This window comes from Triturus cristatus, chromosome 2_2 (genome assembly GCF_964204655.1).
Source record: "Triturus cristatus chromosome 2_2, aTriCri1.1, whole genome shotgun sequence".
Taxonomy (NCBI): domain Eukaryota; kingdom Metazoa; phylum Chordata; class Amphibia; order Caudata; family Salamandridae; genus Triturus; species Triturus cristatus.
The window spans coordinates 751,218,888-751,241,877 of record NC_140582.1 but is presented as its reverse complement, the minus strand read 5'-3'; the positions used below and the strand labels follow the sequence as shown (position 1 = coordinate 751,241,877).

At 46.6% G+C, this 22,990-nt stretch overlaps 1 protein-coding gene across 5 annotated transcripts in view; it reads left to right on the top strand.

Annotated features, from left to right (window-relative positions):
* Positions 1 to 22,990, top strand: part of PCM1 (pericentriolar material 1) — a 1,275,228-nt gene that overhangs the window by 505,553 nt on the left and 746,685 nt on the right. For all 5 annotated transcript variants that reach the window (XM_085641994.1, XM_085641996.1, XM_085641995.1 and 2 more), the window contains exon 21: positions 18,982 to 19,178. In XM_085641994.1, the coding sequence (XP_085498120.1) occupies positions 18,982 to 19,178 (197 nt within the window). The remainder of the gene's footprint in view (positions 1 to 18,981; positions 19,179 to 22,990) is intronic.

Genomic DNA, 22,990 nt, shown 5'->3' with positions numbered 1-22,990 from the left:
CCAAGGTAAAGATTAAATGATGAGAAAGGGGTATGCGCAGTCATAGTACTTGCAGTTAAAGTCACTCCCAGTTCATATTTGGAAAGTCTTGGGAGAGGAGCTCAGCGCGTCATGCTGCTTGGGCTGTTCACGTTTAGTGCGAGAGGGAGACAGAGTGAGCCAGGAAGTAATTAAGGGCTGTGTCAGCTGTGAAACCAGCAGCAGGGCGGAGCTAATTAGCATGCACCTGCGAGCGGTTGTGTGCAAGGGAGCATGCTGAAGGGAAATGGCTGTCAGTAGGAATCAAGTAAGGGAACGAGGGAAAAGTACTAACTCAGCAGAGTAAGAAAAGAGAAGAAAGAGTCATAAGAAAAAATAAATCAATGTGTGTGCAACAACTGTTTCAGGCACATGATAGCAGAATTAATTCTGAAGCAACCTAATGTGTTGTACCTACTGAGGTAGTTGCTATATGAATTAAAAACCAAGCACAAAATCAGTCAAGGCATATAGTCTAGCAATGTACTCACTGATATTCAATTACTGTGGCAACATATAAACTAGACCATGAACCAATGGGTAGCACATGAACCAATGGGTAGCAAGAGGTTCACACATAAGGAAGTGTGTATACATCTGTTAGGAAAACACTAAGCAAGAAGTACATAGTGGTATCAGGTGGCTGAGGTCAAAATGTGCAGATATGAATAGCCAAACGTTTATAGTATGGCATTCCATTCATCAATCGAGTTGAGACCATGTTCAATAGTGCGGCAATTAAAAATCCATTTGCAATCCAATCGGTTGAGGATCTGTTGTTGGTTTCCTCCCCTAACGTTGGAGTGAAGGGTTTCAATGACCTGCCAAGTGAAGTCTGTTTCAGAGTGTCCTTTGGATATAAAGTGCTCCACGAGGGTGCCGTCGTGATCTTACATCGGATTCTGCTCCTGTGTTGGGCGATTCTTGCCTTGATATTCTGTGTGGTTTGGCCGATGTACCTCAGTTTGCATGGACACTCAATACAGTAGATTACATTTTGTGAATTGCAATTTGAAAAAGACTGTAAAGTATACTTGGAGTTCTCAAATTCAAATACTTTGGTGTTAGTAGTGAACTTGCATGCCATGCAGTTGTTACATTTGTAGTGCCCTTGCAGTGGAGGAAGATTGAGGTAGGGGTGTATAGTCTGATCTCTTTCTTCTGGGTTTATAGGCCCTGAGTTAGTACTTTTCCCTCGTTCCCTTACCTGATTCCTACTGACAGCCATTTCCCTTCAGCATGCTCGCTTGCACACAACCCCTCGCAGGTGCGTGCTAATTAGCTCCGCCCTGCTGCTGGTTTCACAGCTGACACAGCCCTTAATTACTTCCTGGCTCACTCTGTCTCCCTCTCGCACTAAACGTGAACAGCCAAAGCAGCATGACGCGCTGAGCTCCTCTCCCAAGACTTTCCAAATATGAACTGGGAGTGACTTTAACTGTAAGTACTATGACTGTGCATACCCCTTTCCCATCATTTAATCTTTACCTTGGAGTTCCTGACCCCCCACCCTCCTTTTGCCCTTAACAGAAACATTTTGGCAGCAAATCGTTAAGCTCAACTTATACAGCTCACCCTGAATTTCAAGTTTACACCGTAAGTGTTTTCTTTCACCAACTTCCTTGCAAGTGCCCTTCACGGATGCACGCCAGTTTCTAATTACTGCTCTAACTCCTTTACAGCATGTGATATTCTCACGCTCGTACCTTCAGCGAATTAATCTGGGTGAACTCGTCTACCCTCAGCTGTTTTCTGAAGTCCTCAATTGCTCTTCCTTGTGCTACGAATAATTGCATCAGCAAGTCTACTCTGAGTGTTCTCCCTCTCCCCCCTTCTCTCGTTTAGCGGGTTGCTACCCAGCTTCATCTGCGCTCTCAACTCTACCTTCCTACTAGCGCAAATTATTCCTTGTACTCCCACCTATGCTTGCATATTCACGTGCAGCATTTTCACCATTACTGGTCTTTTGCTTCTGAATCTCCTCTATTTAACTTCTCTTTTCCACCGTTTAAATACTTCCACCACTTGTAATTTACATCGTTGACTTTCGCTTCTGAATTGCCTTTAAATCATGTCTTTCGCTTCTGTAATTGCCTTAATTCATGTATTTCCACACCTACCTTGACCCCTAGGCATTGCTTAGTTACATGATATACAGAATAATTCAGGATTAATATATATTTATATGTCATTATGTTTTTTATAAAAAGGAGCCTCTGATTGTATTAATTATACTACATGTAGGGATCAAACTATAGCTTATTTATTTGCCCGTTTCCCCTTATTTTAGATTAAGCTTGCTCACCCGTTATATGTCCTGATGATGATCTCGAGCAGTTGAGATCAAAACGCCGTTGACCCTTTACAACAAAACTCTTCCTATTTTATAAAGTTGCTTGAGGAGTTTTACACTATTGTTGTCAATGCAATACCGTTATTTTAAACTTCACCATCACTCTGCACGTCACGCCTCTTTCACTTATTGTGTGAGCACCTGAATTCTATTGTTGTTTCACATGAACTGACTTATGTCCCTATGTAAATGATTTTTTTTTTTGCTCCTTTAAAATAATTAATCTTCAACTCTCTAACCATAAGTGCTCTCCTTAGGATCACTTTATTATTGGACTTTTTGGCCACACCCGAACCATTGTTTTTTTACCGCATATTTCACCCCAGGTTCACGTATTGGGGTACCCTTGTTTATCTTAAAACTAGATATCACACTGGGACATTTCCTCGATCAAAGATAAGTAAAATATTTTTCACAAACACAGTTTCTTATGTTTTCATATAAACACCCTCAACACTTGGAAGTTTTGCAGAGGAAAACAGTCAATGCAATCCAATGAAGAAAACTGAGGCTATCGGTTTGTAGGTAAATAAACGGTCATTGAGGTTGAGTTTCTGGGGTTAGAATAAGAGTTACCCCATGGAAAGGATGCACTCAAAAAGCACCCTCAGCGGCACTAGGGCGGCCGGGTGCAGAGTGCTAAGGCCCAATGTCAGCATATGGGGCTTGGGGGCAGTCGATTGGTGGCTGCTCTCGGGCAAGCCATGGGATTGAGGGAGCAAAGCTCCTAGGGTTAAGATCAGGGCAAAGGGGATCCAATTTAGCACACAAAGTGCACACACTGGGGCACATGAGCAGCCGGGTACAGGGTGCGGGATTGGCTTTTGGTGCCCTGTTGCTTTCATTGGGAGATCTCCGGTCAGAACAAACACTCCAGTTTCGGGCATGAAGGTGTCCTGGAGGCGACCACCGGTTGGAGAGGTAAGTTGGGATGCAGGGGTTTGCCTGGACACAGTCGGTTGGGCCACACAAGGCTGTGGGGCATCGGATGCAGGGGTATCTTTAGGAGTCTAGTTTTCCTTACCGGCTCTGGTCGAGGGTGGGCCCTCCAGGTAGAGGCTGCATACATCGTCTGGAGCCTCGAGGTAGGTCAGGGATCAACAGATCCCAGGTCAGGATCATCGGGGGTGGGGCGACCTCCTCATGGTGTTGGGCCACTCTTACTCAGTCTGTGGGCATCTAGTGCAGAGTAGTGCAGACTCGTGCATTCGGCCGGAGCCAGTGTCTGGTTCTTGAGTAAGTCCAGTCCTCGCTGGAGACAGAGCCTTTGTAGGGAAGGCGGCAGGGCAGGTATTTTGGGTTCTGGGGGGCTGCTGGCTGCAGGAGACGCTGGGATTCCGCTGGAGCAGTTAGAGGTCAGGACAGGCCAAAAGGGCTGGTGCCAAGGCAGGTGGTGTTGTCCTCCTCTTCCTTCAGCACAGCTCTTTGGCCCTTCATCATCTTCTTGCTCGTCTGAGTCCAGGTTCAAGGTTGCCCTATAATACTACATTTAGGGGTCTTTCAGGTAGGTACAGATCAGGACCAATGTGTCCCTTCCTTGGGGTGGGTACACCCCCTGTTAAGCCACCCTCCAGTGGTAGGGGAGCATAAGCCTCACTCTGGTTAGCTGGGTCCCCCCATCTTCAAGATGAAGGGGACTGAGAGTTGTGCTTCACCTCAAACCTCCATGCCCCTCCACACCTCTCCTCCTATTGTGGTTTTCCTGCCGATTCTCCCTCCCAAAGTGGGGGGATAAGAACTGGTGGGGGCCAGTGTGCTGGGAGCAGGAAATGGCTGGGTCAGCTCACAAAGGCAGCAAGCCTTTGAAGCTTCCCCTCCTGGACCCTGCCCATCCTGGGGAGGAGGCTTGGCACCTCGACCCAGGATGTGCTTTGTTTCAGGGCTCCGCGAGTGGGAGGCTTTCGACCCAGGGATTCAGAAACCTGTCTGGTGGTGGCCGCTGGCAAGCAGCCACTCAGCCAGGACACTTGACTTAGTTCTTTTTTCTGGGGACATCTCTAAAATGCTCTCTCAGTGTATTTGTCACTAAATCCCACCCTGGCATCAGGTTGGGTTTAATGTGCTGAGAAGTTTGATACCAAACTTCCCAGGATTCAGTAAAGCCATTATGGTGCTGCGGACCTGTGAGAAGCTGGCTTGGTATATGGTGCACACTTGTGTAAGTTAGCACCCTTGACCAATCCAGACATCCCTTATGGTGATTTTAGTGGTCTTGGACAACCTTAGAAAGCTCTCCAAGTGGTAGCTGTGGAGAGCAGCCTTCAGTCTTAGCCCAGAAAGAGTGTAAAGCAGCATGTTTTACCAGAACATATTCTTATATATATTGGTTAAGGGAAAAAGAACCACACAGTGTATTTATAAAAATATGTATTTATTACAAGGCACTCATCACATACAGATATCTCCTAGTCGGAGACATACACAACGTACACAATACATTTCAATAGAAACAGGAAAGTAGCACAAAATACACAGTGGTCACCAGGGGGAGACCAAACTATATACTAAGACTATACCCAGAAGATGTAGAAGTCCCGGGCACTCTAGGAACCACCTGAGGTAAGTAACCAGGAGCCCCGTGGAGGCCGTGAGCAGAGTGAGAACATATCTTTGGGATCAATGCAAGTCAATGGGTAAGTCACGGTTGCAATTTTAAAAGAAGGACCATTCCCAGTGGACCCTGAAGAAACCCTGTGGAAGACAGAAAGTTGGAGAGCCACCCCACCCGTGGATACCCTAGGAACTAGGATACCTACAGCAGGAAAGCCGGATGCATAGGTGTAAAGTGGCGTCGGAAACCGCCATGGAACTCAATGCAGGACCTCGGGAAGATGCTGCTGCTGGAAAGGGTGAAAGTGTCCGGTGAAACCCAAAGGTAGATTTGAGTGGAGCATTTCCTGCAATCAGAGGGGACAGAGTCTAGGCCACCTGGAAGGTACCAGGAGGCACGAAAGACGAATGCCCAGCAAAGTAGAGTGTTGCAGGGAAGTTGACGGTGACCTTGGAGCTTCAGCTGTGAGTACAAGGCGACGCTGTGGAAGACCAGGAGCCGTTCACGAGCTGTCCCACATCAGATGTCGAGAGTTAACGGGTCGGTGTCCGTCAAGAGCACCAACACGCCTTGGTAACTGCAAATAGTGTGGGAAGCGAAGAAGGTGCTGTGAGAAGTTGGCCTGATGTATGATGTCACTAGTTCTAGTGTACACCTTATATCAGTCCAAATACCCTTATGGTGATTGGTTGTAAAGTCAACCTTATAGACCAGCTATCCTAGTGGTAGCATGGACAAGAGCAGTCTTAGGCTAAACTCTGAATGGCATGTGAAGCCAGCTGTGATACCATATATAATCCCTTGAATACCAAATGAAAGGACACCACAACAGATATATATATAAAATAAAGTGTATTTATTCTAGTCAAACCCTCAGCACTCTTTATGAGATTAGAGGTAAGTACAACACAGTCTTATTTAAGCATTCATTAAGTCACACAGGTAAGTAATACAGTTAGGCCCTAGGGGCCACGCAAACCATATACTAAGTAAGTGGTATAAGAACCACTGTCACGGAAATAGAATAGGCCTAGGCCTAGGGAATCGCTAGGGCTACACTACACTAGCGTTAGTTAGGAAGTGGGAGGCCCACGGGATTCGTGTGCAGAGTGGAAACACTCATGCGTAATGCGTAAAAGTCAATAGCAATAGTACAGTTTAGAAAACGGTAGATTTAGGACACTTCCGGAGTAGCTAGGAAGTTGAGACTTGAAAACTAGGCACTAGGATAGTCACTATCCTGATGAGCACCGGAGTACCCAAGTTACCTAGCCCACAGGCTGCGGGTGCATAGGGGTGAAGATGCGTCGGTTTTCGTCGTCGACTCCTATGGATGCCTGAAGAAAGATGCTGACAGGCAGTCAGTGAAGAGTGTCCGGTGGATCCCAAGGCTGGGATCAAGAAGAGAGGAAACCTGCAAGCAGAAGGGACAGAGTCAAGGTCACTAGCCAGTGACCACGTGGAACCAGGAAGGAACCAGGCGATGTCGTGAAGATTGCAGGTGAAGGTGAAGCTTGTCGCTGCAGCCAGGAGGACCAGGAAGCGTCGAGGACGACCAGGACCAGGAGGCGAGCTGTCCCACGAAGGCTTTTGCTGTCGGCGGCGTCGAAGTTGGACTAGGACTCACCAAGCCTTGGCAAGCGGAACCCACGAAGAACGGAGGACTTGCTTCTGGTGCAGACCAGGAAGGTCTGGGGTGCTTCTTCTTTGCAGAGAAGCGGGAGCCAGTCTGGAGGAGCCAAACCAGTGCAGAAGATTTCAGGGTGCGTCGTCACAAAGGCCACTAGCCAGCGGGCAAACAACCGGACAGACGCGGCAAGCAGGAAAATGCAGAAGGGCCCCACGCAGGACTCGTGGAGTGTGGGGGGCTGATCTTCGGTGCAGATGGTGCTTGGGGTTGGGGCTTCTCAATCCCCGGTGCACAACTTCGAGGGTGCCTCAGAAGCTGCGCTTTAAGTTACTAGCCACTTTTCCCAGGTAGCCGGTCCCACGTCGCTCGTCGCCTCCACGGATCTCAGCTTTGCTGTGGATGTGGATCAGGGTCGGAGAAGTCTGGAAGTCAAGGCTCTGGTCGGGCTCTGCAGTCGGTTCCTCGTAGAACGTGGGCAAAGCAAAGGGTAGTCTCTTGATGGTGCCTGTTTGCACAGGGTAGCCACTCCTTGGCTACAAGGGAGATTCTTCAGTCTTCTTCTTTCGTCGAATGTCGAAGGTCCAGAGTTTCTGTTCAAGTTTGCAGGTTCAGGATAATCTAAAGTCTTGAGGCCCAACTCCCACTCTTATACTAATCTGGGGGGCTGGGATACCTGCTAGGTCACGCCTTATGGGTGGGACCTGGGAGGGGGTGGTTACACCCACTTCCCTTTGTCCAGTTTCGCGCCAGAGCTGGGGCTGGAGTGCCCCAGCGCCGGTTTGAACTGGACTATGCAAGGAACACCTTGTGTGCCCCAGGCATGTCTCATTCCTTTCAGCCCACCCTGCCCCAATACACTAAAGGCTGTCTGGGGAGGTGCTAGCACCTCCCCAAGCAGGAAACCTATTGTCCAGGCCTCCCTGGCTGGGATCACTCTCAGCTGCAGGAGGTCAGACTTGTGTCGTGGCAGCAGCATCCATTTTGTGATGCTGAGGCTTTGGTCAGAGGCTAACAGTGAAGTATGATTTTAACATGTCTTTCCCTCTAGAAGGGGGGAATAATATCCTCATGTCCAGAAATGGCATGGGGGTATTATTCCACAGTGTTAGACACCTTACACGACATGTTTCGATAAAGCCAAACCATAGTTACCATAACCGTCTAAGATTATAAGGCACTTTAAGAGTATATGGTAGGCTATATCATAGAACAGCTATAAGGACTTGGTTCCGAAAGCTGCAGACAGGCTCAGCTCATGCTAGAGCACCATCTCACATGTTACCAAGCACTCTGCCTCCAGGATTGTTAAGGCCTGCCATAGGAGTGACTGATAGGTACACATGTGTCTATATGTAAGTTAGGTATAGGAATACTACACCTAAGCAAGGGGTGATTACACGACCTTGCCCCAGCTGAGTGATCAGCCAGTTGTCAGAATGGAAGGCCAGGCCAGGGGTGGCATAATACATGCTGCAGCCCCTGGTAGGCCTAGGGTACACCTATGCCCTGGGTACCTAGGGTACACTGTACAGGGACCAATAAGGTGATCCTATCCAAATGGGTTATGCACCTAAAGTACATAGTATTAATTTAGAGAGAGAACAGCAGGGCTGTGGGTCTGATTAGCAGGCCCACAGCCACATCTAAGTCGAAAACCAGTAAAGCAAAAGCAAAAAGTGGGGGTGAACATAGAAAGCAGACCCTACTCTCCTACAGGTGCGGTGTCTGGACCAGCAGGGGAGTTAGGGCAGACCCCGAGCTTTCAGGGGATCCCACAAAAAGCAAAGAAGACCCTCAAGAGGACTCGCAGGCTGGAGGCGCTGGAGTCGCGAGAGGACCTCGAGCAGCTCACTGAAGATGCAGGCCCACGGTGCAAGTGATGCGTTGAGGATGAAGATCTTGGTCACAGGAGATGCTTGAGGTGGGGGCTACTTGGAGCCGGAAGATCTTGATGGAAGGAAGCGAACAAGCCTTTGCAACATAAAGTTGATGCGGTGCTCAGGGGGTTGGTTCCTGCAGCTTCGAGAAGGGATGCTGACCTCACACTTGGTAAGAGGAATGGGAAGGCCTCGAGGATGGGAAGAACCATCCTCGAGGCCTTGTGTTGCTGAGCCTTTCGGAGTCTGTGGGAGCCCAGGATCAGCAGACCGGTCAGTGTAGTTGTGATGCCTGCAGATTCAGGGAAGTGACTCTTTCACTTCAAGGGAGATTCCTTCACGTGTCTTGGATGCCCACAGGCCTTGGAAGGTTCCTGTATGGAGCACAGGTATGGTCGTTGCAGCGACGAAATCAGGAGCAGCAGGAGTCTTCCCAGTTGCAGCCTTGATGCCCAGAGCAAAGTCCTGAGTGCCCAGACGGTCAAAGAAGTGGTGTCTAGAAATGAATCTTGTCCCACGTTGACTCCAGGGACCCGCCCTTAAATGCCCTAAGGAAATGGTTGGGAAGATTCAGGGTTCCCTCCCAGGGGAGGTGTTGGACAGTGGGGAGGACACTCCCATGTCCTTTGTTCAGTTTCGCGCCACAGCGGGAGCCAATGGCTCCCTGAGCTGGTTTGAAATGGACTATGCAAGGAGGACACCAAGTGTACCCTGCAAAGAAGACAAGTTCTCCCACCTGGAAACAATACACTAAACAATTTCTGGGAGGTGGTCACACATCCTTGTGACAGGATAACGATTGTCCTGCCTTACCCTGCTAGTGCTTGGCTCAGCAGCAGGAGGGCAGAATCATGTCTCTGGTCGGCAGCATCCATGGTGTGCTGTCTGGGTCTAGAAGACTGTTACCGGGAGCACCGAGGGCCTCCTGGAGGAGCTTTACAGTGCATGGAATCGTAGCTCCCACACCATTTACGGTGTGGGGGTTTGAATACAACATTTTTGATACCAAACATGATAGGGTTTGTTAAAGCCAGTTTAGAGCTGGTCATCGCGTAATGACGCATGGCCACTCTATGTATCTTAATAGCTGATGCACTTACAACCCGGGAGAATGGACTCCGAAGGTTGTAGAGGTGTCCTGCTCATGCAGGGGCACCCTCACACTTAGAACCGAGCACCCTGCCTTCAGGATTGAAAGGTCTGCTCTAGGGGTGATTTATAGGTTTTAAGTGCAGTGGCCTTAGATAAATGTAAACCTATATCTTTTGTAAGTTGTGCTAGCCCAAACTTCCACAGGCTGCAATAACAGGCCTGTAGTTGCAGTTTGAGTGGTCTCTCATGGGTGGCATAATACATGCTTTAGCCTATGGGGGACCCCTGGTGTACCGATGCCCTGGGTACCTCAGTACCATATACTAGGGACTGATAAGGGTACACCAGTGTCCAACCTGGGTTATACCCATGCACTTACCATACTAATTTAAGGGAGAAAGCACAGAGACTGGGGTCCTGATCCTACTTTCCTATAGTTACTTTAACCTAGGTTGCTATAGCATCGATGTAGTTACTATAGGAAATTGATTTTTTTGATTAGGTAATTGTGCCTCCATTGTCTGATGCCAGAAGGCTTGTTGTAAGGAGTGTAGTTGTAAGTTGTTGAAAATGCTATAGATAGCTTGGATTTTGTTGCAGAAGTCGTCTGAGAGGTCATTTTACAGATCTGGGGTTGGGGTGATATTGGTGGTGGTTAGTGCTGGTGTGGTGAAGTCCTTGATGGTAACTTAGAGGCATATGAGCTGCTGCAGTCACATTATTGCATTAGATCGCCGCCTAGTGTTGGGTCCGGATGTTGCACGTTGTTGTCTTGGAAGAGTCTTCGAGATCTCACGAGATAGGTGACTCCTCCCCTGGACTACAGTGCGCATGGACAGCTCCTCCATCCTCAGATTGTTTTTTTCCGCCATCGGGTTCGGATGTACTTCTGTGACGCCAACTTCGACTCCGAAGTTTTCAACTTTATTCACAGCAAATCAAAGTATCTCGACGGGATTGCTCTCCGGTCGATACCCTACAACTTTACAGGTCTTTATTTCTCATATTTTCATCGACGCAGGCCTCTGGGCCTATCGACGCCACTCGGGCCTCGGGCCCATGGAAAGGACCCCCTTCAAAAAATGCCCCCAGTGTGGTGCTAAATACCCACACACGGATCATCACCCGGTGTGCAACAGATGTCTATCTCCGGAGCATAAAGAAGAAGACTGTTTAGCCTGCGCACTCTTCCGTTCCAAAAAGACAATCAGGAACCGAAGGGCCCATCGACAAGCGATGCATCGGCAAGCAGCAGCACCGGCACCAAACGATATCTTCGACGACCCCTCGGATGCCGAGGACTCGGACGACCTACAGCTCGTCACAGTCGAAGAATCGGACTCAGATGACCCAATCCCAGCGGGGCAGCACGTGAGTACCGATGCCCCTGTCCCAATCACCCCACATAAGGCTCCGGTCAAGACATCGCCACAAGGCCTTCGTCACGATCGAAACATCCCTTCGGAAGCCCCACCCTCGGGCCCGGCTCCGAAGATAATAGAAAAGCCTTCCGGTAGCTCGGGACTGAGCAAACCGTATCTCCCTACACCAAAAATGCCTTCGGCGCCGAGAAAAACACATACGGCAACAACTCTGGCTCCGGCGCCGAAAGACTCGACCGTTCCCAAAAACGTCGAGCCGAAGCATCTCGAGTCGAAAACGGTCGATCCCAAGAAAAATATCAACCCGAAAAACACGAACGACTCCAAAAAGGTCACCAAGCCTAAAAAACAGATCGAACCCAAGAAAACGGTCGATCCGAAAAAGGACGTCGAAGTCAAGAAAGCTCCCAAACCGAACAAAAACAAGGTTCCCGAGCCAAACAAGTCGAAGCCTACAAATCCTTTGACTCCCAGTAAAAAACACCAAAAATCTTCGGTGCCGAAACAACCAAATACAGAGGAGGAGCTGTTTTTTCCGGATCCTGTCGATCCAAAACAGAAAAGAATCATCATAGACCCTAACACAGGTCATGTGGTGCTCCACAAGAGGAAAATTCTTCCTGCCTTACCCTCTCCTATTCCTCTAAAAAGGAAGCACATTGCTACTTCTCCTATTAGGCCTGTTACCCATACTCCTCTCTCTCCTATTCTGCCTTATGTGCCATACACACCCCCCATGCCTCCACAGCCTGTTGGGGACCCAGATGAGGACATAGATAATGATCCACAAGACCCTTATGAAGATCCTGATGACACAAATCCCAACCTGGACACATGGGGAGACCCATATTCACCAGACAATAACACACATCTTCTAGACCCCACACCATATCCTTCAAAACCATCCCCTCCTGACGACACCATTGCATTCCATCAGTTAGTAGACAGGGCTGCTAGTTTCCACGGGGTAGATATGCATGCTGACCCTCTGGAAGAGGATTTCTTGCTGGACACCTTCTCAACCACAGAAAGAAGTGTCCGCACTTTACCCATGATCAAAGGGGTTTTAAAACATGCACCAGAATTATTCAAAGACCCCATTAGGGCTAGAATACTCAACCCTAGACTGGAAAAGAAATATAGAGCAGCACCCTCCGACCCTACATACATCAAGGGTCAACTACAGCTGGACTCTTTAGTAGTCGCCAATGCACGAAAAAGGGCTAACTCTCAAACCACTGGCGATGCTGCACCACCAGAAAAAGAGTCCAAACTACTGGAGGCATCAGGGAAAAGGGTGGCTTCACAAGCAGCCAACACCTGGAGAATAGCTAACACACAAGCATTGTTAGCTAGATATGACAGGGCACACTATGAGAAATTAGAGGAGCTGCTACAACATCTCCCTGACCCATATAAACAACAGGCAAATGATCTTATCCAAGAAGGAAAGTTAATCACTAATGCTTCAATAAAGTGTGCTCTAGATGCAGCTGACACAGCCTCTAGAACAGTCAATACAAGCGTGATGTTAAGGAGACACCATGGCTTAGCATATCCGGTTTCAAACCTGAGGTGCAAACCACTATTCTCAATCAACCCCTTAACCAAGATCTCCTGTTCGGGCCTGAAACAGATGTCCTACTAGACAAAATGAAAAAGGGTACTGACACCGCTAAATCTATGGGCGCACTGCAGTTTTATCAATCCAAACGTTCCTTTCGTAGATCCTCCTATAGAGGTACAGGGAGAGGGAATAATACACAAACCTCTCAACCTTTCCTAACTACCTCTCAAAACACATTTCACAGAGGCAGAGGAGGATATAGAGGAAACAATACTAAAGGTAGAGGTAACAACAACAACCGTACCTCCACCACTCTCGAACAGTGACCTCTTACACCTGCCTCCAGACCACTTAACACCAGTCGGAGGCAGATTATCACAGTTCCTACCTGTCTGGTTATCCATCACAACAGACAGGTGGGTGAAGCAAATTATCCATTCTGGTTACTGTCTAGAACTTACATCTACCCCACCCAACATACCACCCAAACACAGACCAATGTCAGAGGAACGTACCATACTATTGCAACAGGAGGTCTTAGCAATGCTACAAAAGCACGCTATAGAACCAGTTCCCCTGCAGCAACAAGGAAAGGGAGTTTACTCTCTCTATTTCCTAATCCCCCAAAAAGACTGCTCCCTCAGGCCCATTCTCGACCTTTGTCCCCTCAATCACTATATACACTCCGATCATTTTCACATGATCACACTCCAACAAGTACTACCACTACTACAGCAAGGCGATTTTCTCGCCACGCTAGATCTAAAAGATTCATATTTTCACATACCTATTCATCCAGCACACAGGAAATGCCTCAGATTTGTAGTGCAGGGACAGCACTACCAATTCAAAGTCCTACCCTTCGGGGTAACAACAGCACCAAGGGTGTTCACAAAATGCTTAGCAGTAGTGGCAGCACATCTAAGGAGACAACATATTCATGTGTTTCCATACCTAGACGATTGGCTGATAAAAGCCAAATCACATCACCAATGCCTGCAGCACACTGTGACCACAATCCATCTATTACACAATCTGGGATTTTCCCTCAACTACCCAAAATCCCATCTACAACCCTCCCATATACAGCAGTATCTGGGAGCAACGATAGACTCCACAGTAGCAAAGGCTTACCCAGCTCCAGCCAGGATACAGAACATTCAAGCAATGATCCTAAAATTCCAACCTCAGACTCTTTTGACAGCAAGAGTGTTTATGCAACTCATAGGCATGATGGCATCTTGCATATTCATAGTCCCACATGCTCTGCTACAAATGCGTCCCATACAAGAATGCCTAGCAACACAATGGAACCAGGCTCAAGGGAAACTAAAGGACCTAGTGTTGGTAGACAGTCGTACCCATCGCTCTCTGCAGTGGTGGAACACACAAAACCTTTCAAAAGGACGACTGTTCCAAGAGCCAGTTCCACAGGTGGTGTTGACAACGGACGCATCACTCACAGGGTGGGGAGCCCATCTACTTCAACATACAGTGCAAGGTCTATGGACACCGCACCAAAAAATTCACCACATAAACTACCTAGAATTACTGCCAATCTTTCAAGCAATGAAGCCTTTTCAAAAACACATAGCCAACAAGACTGTCCTAGTCCGGACGGACAATATGACAGCAATGTTCTATATACAGAAACAGGGGGAAGGGACACACTCTCTGCAGCTATCACACCTAGCGCAAAGGATATGGAGATGGGAAATTCCACAAAACATCCATCTTCTAGCAGAACATCTCCCAGGAGTAAACAACCAGATTGCAGACCGCGTTGAGCAGACACAGTCAACAGATCCACGAATGGGAAATTCACCCAGAAGTCCTACTTCCATTCTTTCAAGCATGGGGACACCCAGACATAGATCTGTTCGCCACAAAAGAAAACGCAAAATGCCCATCCTTCGCCGCCAGGTTCCCACACCCGCAGTCGAAGGGCAATGCGATATGGATGAACTGGTCAGGCAGATTTGCATACGCTTTTCCGCCAACCCCACTCATTCCATTAGTGATACGCAAACTAAAGCAACAAACACTTACGATGATCCTAGTTGCTCCCACATGGGTACGACAACCATGGTACACAACACTCCTAGAACTCTCGGTCGTCCCTCATCAACGACTACACCTCTCTCCAAAACAACTCACACAGAACCATGGAGGGATACAACACCCAGACCCCAATCAAATGAACCTAGCAATCTGGCTCCTGAAGTCTTAGAGTTCGGATACCTTAACCTGCCTCCTGACTGTATGAATATCATCAAAGAGGCAAGACGTCCCACTACCAGAGCCTGTTACGCAAACAAATGGGAAAGATTTGTTATTTACTGCCAAAATAATCAAATCAATCCACTAGACGCTTCTGTCCAAAACATAATTTGTTATCTGCTACACTTATAAAGATGTAATCTAGCATATTCATCTATAAGATTACACCTAGCTGCTATTGCAGCATACCTCCAGAACAGACAACACGTGTCTCTTTTCCGCATACCACCTATTAAGGCATTTATGGAAGGGCTCAAAAGAGTAATCCCTCCAAGAGCTCCACCTTCCCCAGTCTGGAATATTAACATTGTACTTACTAGACTTATGGGTCCACCCTTTGAGCCTCTACATTCTTGCGAATTACAGTTCCTAACATGGAAGGTGGCATTTCTAATAGCAATTACTTCACTCAGAAGAGTAAGTGAATTGCAGGCACTAACAATTCAAGAACCTTTCATGCAAATACACCAAAATAAGGTAGTTCTCAGAACAAACCCTAAATTCCTACCAAAGGTCATAACTAGTTTTCACATTAACCAATCAATTGAGTTACCTGTCTTTTTTCAAAAACCACAGTCAGTAGCTGAAAGAGCACTCCACACACTGGATGTCAGAAGGGCTCTACTCTACTACATAGACAGAACTAAACCATTTAGGAAGACAAAACAGTTGTTTGTGTCTTTCTGTCAACCTCATAAGGGTAACCCTATCTCAAAGGCAGGGATAGCCAGATGGATAGTTAAGTGCATACAAATATGTTATCAAAAAGCTAAACGCACATTAACTATTCCCCGAAGAGCACATTCCACGCGCAAAATAGGGGCATCCATGGCTTTTCTAGGGAATATCCCCTTAGAACACATTTGTAAGGCAGCTACATGGTCTACCATACATACCTTCACTAAACACTATTGTGTTGATGTGCAAGCCAAACAACAAGCTTCTGTAGGTCAGGCTGTCCTTAAAACACTTTTCCAAACTACTGCAACTGCCACCGGTAACCACCACTAGAGGAGGAACTGCTATACAGTCTATGCAATAATGTGACTGCAGCAGCTCATATGCCTCGAACGGTAAGTGCTACTTACCAGTATGCATCTGTTCTTGGCATGTAGAGCTGCTGCAGTCACATGCCCACCCTCCTCCCTGGTGCCGAGCACAGTTGCAGTACTATCTTACTTAGATACATTTACATGGACACCTTTCTTTTCTATTACTATCCTCCATCTTTGCCACAATGGCGAAAAAACAATCTGACGATGGAGGAGTTGTCCATGCGCACTGTAGTTCAGGGGAGGAGTCACCTATCTCGTGAGATCTCGAAGACTCTTCCAAGACAACAACGTGCAACATCCGGACCCAACACTAGGCGGCGATCTAATGCAATAATGTGACTGGAGCAACTCTACATGCCAAGAACAGATGCATACTGGTAAGTAGCATTTACCTTTCTTTGCTGTTGTAACTGGTGTTGATGAGCTTGACGAGGACCTTCCTTTTGGTTTCCTGGATTTGGTAGTGTCTCTGGGCGGAACTGAAAACTTCCTTGTTCTAGTCTTCCAGGCTTGCTCTCCATCTTTGTTCCAGTTGTTTTCAGTGCTGTTTGGCTGCTTTGAGTTCTTCTGTGTACCAGTTGTGACTGCTTTCGTGTTCTTGCTGTTTGACATCTTTTCTAGGGGGCCCAGGTATCAGTGTAGGTTGTAATCCATTTGTTGAAGTTAATGATTTCACCTGATCGGTGGTGGCCTGTGTGCTTTGTTGTGTGGAGGGAAGAGGCCCAGTCCACCTCAGATACATTATTCCAGTGTCTGCAGTCAGTGCCAGTCGCCGTGGTACTTTTGTAGTTGGGTGTGTTAATTGAGAAGCTGACAATGGCATGGCCTGTCCAGGTGGTATAAGTGAATGTTTTGATTGTGATATTGTTGAATGAGATGAAGACCGTGTCCAGCATGTATCGGGATTCGTGAGTGGGGGCGGATATGTGTTGGCTGAGTCCGAGCTTTCCAAGGCTATTGATGAGTGCAACTAAGTTGGGGTTGGCCAGGTATTCTAGGTGAAATGTGTGGTCTACTTGAAAGATTTAGGTGCTGGATTTGATTGCTTGAGAAGTGAATAAGCCTGAGATGTTGCTGGTGAAGTTGGTTTGAGGTCCTGGGGTCGGTAGATTAAAGCCCGGTGTGCACTGCTTATGACCGGACATAGTACATCACTTATGACATGTCCAGTTACTTAATTGATAAGATCATTAATGACGTCTCAGTTCATAGCGAGGGCGCAAGCTATTCAGTTAACTAGAACTATTAAATTTCAATGTTTTTCCCCGTGGGTGGGTCTATTCAGGCCTTATGATGATGATTACCCTAGAGAATAAGTTGGGTTACAGGCAAGTAACGTTTCCTTCTGTTTGATGAAAGTATCCTTAATAAGAAGTGCTCAATGTTCCATTCGAAAAATATTTAGTGCTGTTACTAAGAAATGATATGTAACCAAGCTACTGTGAAGAGTGGACCCTGCTTTTTTTTAAATGTAAAGAATCTTTTCTGATCTGGGCCGTTATTTTCAATTTAAAATTTTCATTGTTTGCTAGTGTTAGTGTACATTCACATAAACATTTTGGTTCTATCCTGTTGTAGGTTTTATATGGCCACACAAACAAGTGGTACTAAACTTTCAGAGTAGTGTTACCCTGCTAATGAATAAAGTCATACTCACACGAAAAAAAACTTTTTGGAAGTTTAGGTACTTTGCATTTAAAGTTAAAGCATTTCTTCTGGCAAGTGCTGTCATGGTTGAATGAAAATGTGTAGTGTTTCCGGCTAAAAATTGTGGCTACTGCCCCATTAAAGTAGTCTTAAACGATTGAATGGTGATATATCAACATCCTACTGTACAAAAGTAAATTTGAGTGACTTACTGGCAAATGCTTATTTTATCCCAATAAAACTTAGTCGTCATTTGGAAAAGTGATTATCGTGTTCTCCTAAGGTCATGCCAGTCACACTTGAGCTATTAGTATCATTTACTTTTGTGTGGAAAATAGAGCACACCAACTGAGAAATAAGCACTTTTACCATTAAAATTATAAAAGCCGATACAATGAATCACTGTTGCCATTCCATGGAGGAGAGGTGTATGTGAGAATGGGTCAGAGGTTGCGCAAATAAATAAATGAGGAATCAAGAGATGGATGAATTGGAGACTAAGTGCATGGATGTGTGAATGCACGTGCGGGTGAATAGGTGAGTGAGTACATGACTTGAGGGCTGAATAGGTAAAGGCATGTATACATGGATCAATGGATCCGATAATGGGCGAGCGGATGGATGGATCCACAATGCTGGAGATGACCCTGGTCTTGTTGATGACAGTAGAATGCTCTCTGCCTCCCACCCTTGCTGCTCTCACATTGAGCCATTGACTCAAGCATCCATGTGCCTAATCACACACCCTTTAATCCATCAATGCATTTATCCCTCCTCTTTCTTGCATTCTTCCATCCTCGCAACCAGACACACAAATTCAACAATCAATAAAGAAGCACTTCCAGATAAAACGAGCATTGGTAATGCATCACTTTCGTTCATGTAATGAATGAAAAGCTGTTTTCATCAATCATCGTCCGGGAGAAGGAAAGCGCTCCCTGACCAATAACACGGGAGTGGAGACCTTGTGGCGCAGTGGCCAGAGTTGCTGACTCAAAAGCTGGGGATCCTGGTTCGGGTCTCGGTGGCTCGGGCAACATCCTGTGATTCTATGTAAATCACTTAATCTCTCCGGGTGATAAACTGTCATATAAATATGCTGCACGAGTAAATGGCAAAACTTTACGAAAATATAGTTCCATCAAAGCGGATGTTAACAGTATTTGAGCGGCGGGAAACTGATCAAAGAATCAGACTAGGAACAAGCTTTGGCAAATGAAGGAAAATATGCTACAGCCAATAGAAATGGAGGAAAGATAAGTGGCACACACAGAAACCAATGAGAAGACAGGAAAGAGAAGTCCCTTCTAAGTTTATATTAAAAACAATAGATTTCTCAAGTGCTGTGCAGGTGAAACCTAAACAACCCAGACTTAATGGTTTTGTCAGTGTTTTTGTTTTGCAGAAACTATTGTTTGAAGAGTTAGATAAATGAATAGTTTTATTATAAATTGTCTGCTTGAGTATAAAATCTAGTTAGCTTTTACACATCACCAAGAAATAGCTGCTCACGCAAAGTTGTATTTTAGGTTGAAGCAGATGTTAAATGATCTGATGCGACAACAACAAGAACACCAGCATCTGGAAAAAATCCAAGGAAACGATTGTGCCAGCAATGCACCACCACCGTCCTCACCTACTGTGTTTTGTCCGTTTAACTTTACTTCACAACCACTGAATCTCTATAATGTCCCTGGTTTTGGAAGCTTTCCAACACTCACACCAGGTACTACGATATATTAACGAGCAGTTTGCAATGTAATTGATTTTGTTTGCCTCTTCAGTGGTATAGAAACAAGGCTGAAAGTTGTGCAGTTACTTTTTCCAACTTCCTCTTCTTTTTCCAACTTCCTCTTCTTTTTCCAACTTCCTCTTCTTTTTCCAACTTCCTCTTCTTTTTCCAACTTCCTCTTCTTTTTCCAACTTCCTCTTCTTTTTCCAACTTCCTCTTCTTTTTCCAACTTCCTCTTCTTTTTCCAACTTCCTCTTCTTTTTCCAACTTCCTCTTCTTTTTCCAACTTCCTCTTCTTTCTCAGAGTACTGTATAGGACACTAGTGTTTTTTTGTATACCAGTTCTGTAACTAGACTATTTACCTGCACAGAGGTGTTTTACAATATGTTGCTGAATCGGGTACTTTGTACAGGGAATTAACTGTTGCTGTACAAGTTTTTCTGTAGCTGAGTTGAAATAAGCTCTGCATTTTAAAGTAAGCAAGAAAATAGTCACAAGTAAGTGACATGTACAATTTACCCTGTTGTTGCCGTCATTTGTTTTGTTATTCCCTATACTGGTTCTTCTGTCTTTTCCTTGTTGTCTGAATATCCGTTCCTAAATTATTTACCTAATCCCTGTTTAAGTATAATCTTGTTCTAATTTTGACATGTATGGTAATATCTAAAGTGAAAACTTATATCAGCACATAAAGTTCTGCTGTATCTATCCTCTGGTGGGTAAAACGAAGTATTGACAAAAACGTTAATTAAGAAGGACGCATTTGTTAGGACAGCTGTTCTGTGCAGCAGTGCCTGACAGACCCAGGTTTCGCTGAATATATTGCTTGTCTCTCTGCCATCACGATAAATCCAACTTGTACTTTAGCCCCTTTTGCTTACTGTGATCATTTGGTGAACTCTAAAATAACAGGAATATCCAGTAGTTTTCTGCCTCAGGAACTAAATTATCCTTTAAAATGGTTATTGTATTCTTGCTTGTTCTCAGGGGCCCTTAAACACACTTTAAACTTGTTGTGATAACAATAAAATGTAATATCAATCCTAGTTTTAAATAAAAAGCTGAGGCAAACGTTAAAGGAACGGCACTCATTTCCCAAGTTAATGATGTCAAATGCACTGCGCGAAGTGGGTCCTGTCAGTTATATTTTTTGGCCATCCTCAGATGATCCCAGATCCTTTGAACAGTTTAACTGGGCCTTATTTACTAATCCTAGCTGTTTTTTACGCAGCCTTCCAGGGTTTAGCTGAATGTTTTTGTTGAGATGTAGTTTTTCCTCCACATACGTTCTCACAGCCTCACAAACAATATAATTGATTACGTTACTTAGTTAACAAATGACATCACCAAATTTCATATTTGGTTTTATTTATAGGCACAGGCACATGGTATAGCCTGTTGAAGGCTCTGGACGCAATGCCCAGAAGCATAGTGCCCAGAGGGCAAGTTCTGTGTTACTACCCTGTACATTGAACACTCAAGGCATGATTGTTGATTATAAAGAAGGTAATTTGGTTTACAGGACAAAGCCTGCACTTCTGCCCTTTATATCGTGTACACAGGCATGTTAGGAACAACTGCATATAGTCGGTGTAGTGCATGCACTTTATCCATGCTTTGTTTACGCCTCATAGAAGGCCACCATGCTTTGTTGATGCCATCCGTGCTGTCACCCATGTTATGTTGAGTAATAAGCTTTTCATCTGACATGATTTATGATTGTGTATCAGACCTTTACTGGCAGATTTTAGAGAATATTTATTTAAAATTGTAAGCATGAGGGGGCGTGGTCAGGACGGCGGCGAGGCAGGATGCACTAAATCGAGCTCCTGTCTGCCATTTCGCCGAGTTCCCGGGCTTCCGGTGCCTCTGCAGTGTCCGGAGTGGCCCCACTGACCAGTGCTAGAGGCGGGACACCCGGAGGCGATTTTGAGGCCCCTTCCCTGCGGTCCAGCATGCGCCGCTCCCTGAGGGCCTTTCTGAGGATACATCTGCCAGTGGATTCCTCACCTTGTGAATATCCCCTGCGCCAGCAACATTCCGACATTTTTTGTAGCTCTCCACGCCGACGAGGACGACGTCACAATAGCATGGCTCCGCTGACGTCACTGGAGCCATAAGAGAGCCTCATCGGCGTGATGACGTCAGTTCCCTTTTTTCCGCGCCGTCAACGCTAACGGTTTTCTGGGACTCTCCATAGCTTGTCTAGTTACTTTGTATTTCTGGATTGTGTTTCTGGTCTTCTCTTGCTTCTTTCCTGAAGATGTTGTCGAGGAAGTTAGGGTTCAAGCCCTGTAGAGAGTGCGGAGGACATATGTCCATCTTGGATCCTCACGAAGATTGTGCCTGGTGCCTGTCGTCGGATCACGACGTCGAGGGGTGCTCTTGCTGCCGTAAGATGAACCAAAAGGCTTTAAAGGAGAGAGAGGCCAAGCTGTTCATGGCGAAGATGAGGAAGGAGAAGAGAGGTCGAAGGCGATTGAGGTCCAGCTCGAGGTCGGGTTCGAAGTCTACGTCGGGTCATGCTTCAAAATCGAAAAAGCATAAGAAGAAGAAGAGGCACGGCTCTCGATGCCGTTCAGATAAGAAGACGGCTCCAGTTCCTCGGCGTCGTAAGGACGAAGTTTCTCATTCTCCTTCGGTTTCGACTCCGGCTTCACCTGTTCGTCTGGCTTCGCCTGCCGCTTCTCCGGAGCGTTCTCGAGCTCCGGCTCCATCTCCGACGCCTTCTCCAGCTCCGGTGCAAGAGGCTCCGGTACCTGATGAGTCGTCGACTCCATTGGCTCCACCGTCGTCACCGATTGGCCTGAGTCCGGTAATGCCTGAGCCTTCCCCACCTTTCTCTGGCCCGGGTCAAGACCCATCGCATTACTTGAATGCCATGTATGGTGTCTTTACAAGAGCAATGTACCCCTCTGGAGCACCTTCGGGTCCCATGGGTCCAATGTCCCTTAATTTGGGGGTTCCTCAGGCCTATGCTCAGGCTCCCTTTATGCCATTTCTTCCAGCGGCGCTGGCCTGGCATTTGCCGGCGCTGAGGGCGTTGACGCCGTTCCCTTCATCTCCGGTTCCGTCAGCTCGACCTCGTTCGGCTCAGGCTGTGCCTCCGGATCCGTGTTCGACGCCGGCTCCATTGGAGTCGTGTGGTGTGCCGCCGACGCTGGTTCCGAGGGTAAGATCCAGGCGGGACGCGCAGAGGATTTTGGAAGAGCAGAGGATTTTGGAAGAGCAGAGGTATCTGGCAGAAGAAATGGAGGAAGGTGCACTTCAAGAGTCAGATGACTTATTTGAAGACTTAAGGGAGGCAAGTGGCCTTGATATGTCCCCAGAATGGGAGCTTTCTCCTCCTTCAGATGCTCCCTCTAAAGATGTTACCACACAGTTATAAGAAACGCAGCAAAGCTCTTAAACTTGCAGCTCCCAACGTCTGAATTTAAGTCCAATATCTTGACGGAGGTTCTAAATTCTTCCTCCACTCTAGTAGAACCTTTGCTTCCTTTCAATGATGCCATCACTGAGCCAGTTATGGAGGTTTGGCGTAAGCCCTTTTTGGCTCCAGCTGTGTCAAAATCTGTTGCTAGGAGGTTCAGGGCGGCTCCAGGCGATCCGGACTTCCTAACATCCCATCCTTCTCCTGAGAGCCTGGTGGTTCAAGCTGCCTGTTCGAAGAAGTCTTCTGGAGCTTTTCCTCAAGTTCCTTGTGATAGAGCGTCAAAAAAGCTTGACCAGTCTGCCAAGAAGGTGTTCTCCTCGGCAAGTATGGCCTTGAAGTCCACAAATGCCCCGTGTCTTTTGGGCCGTTACA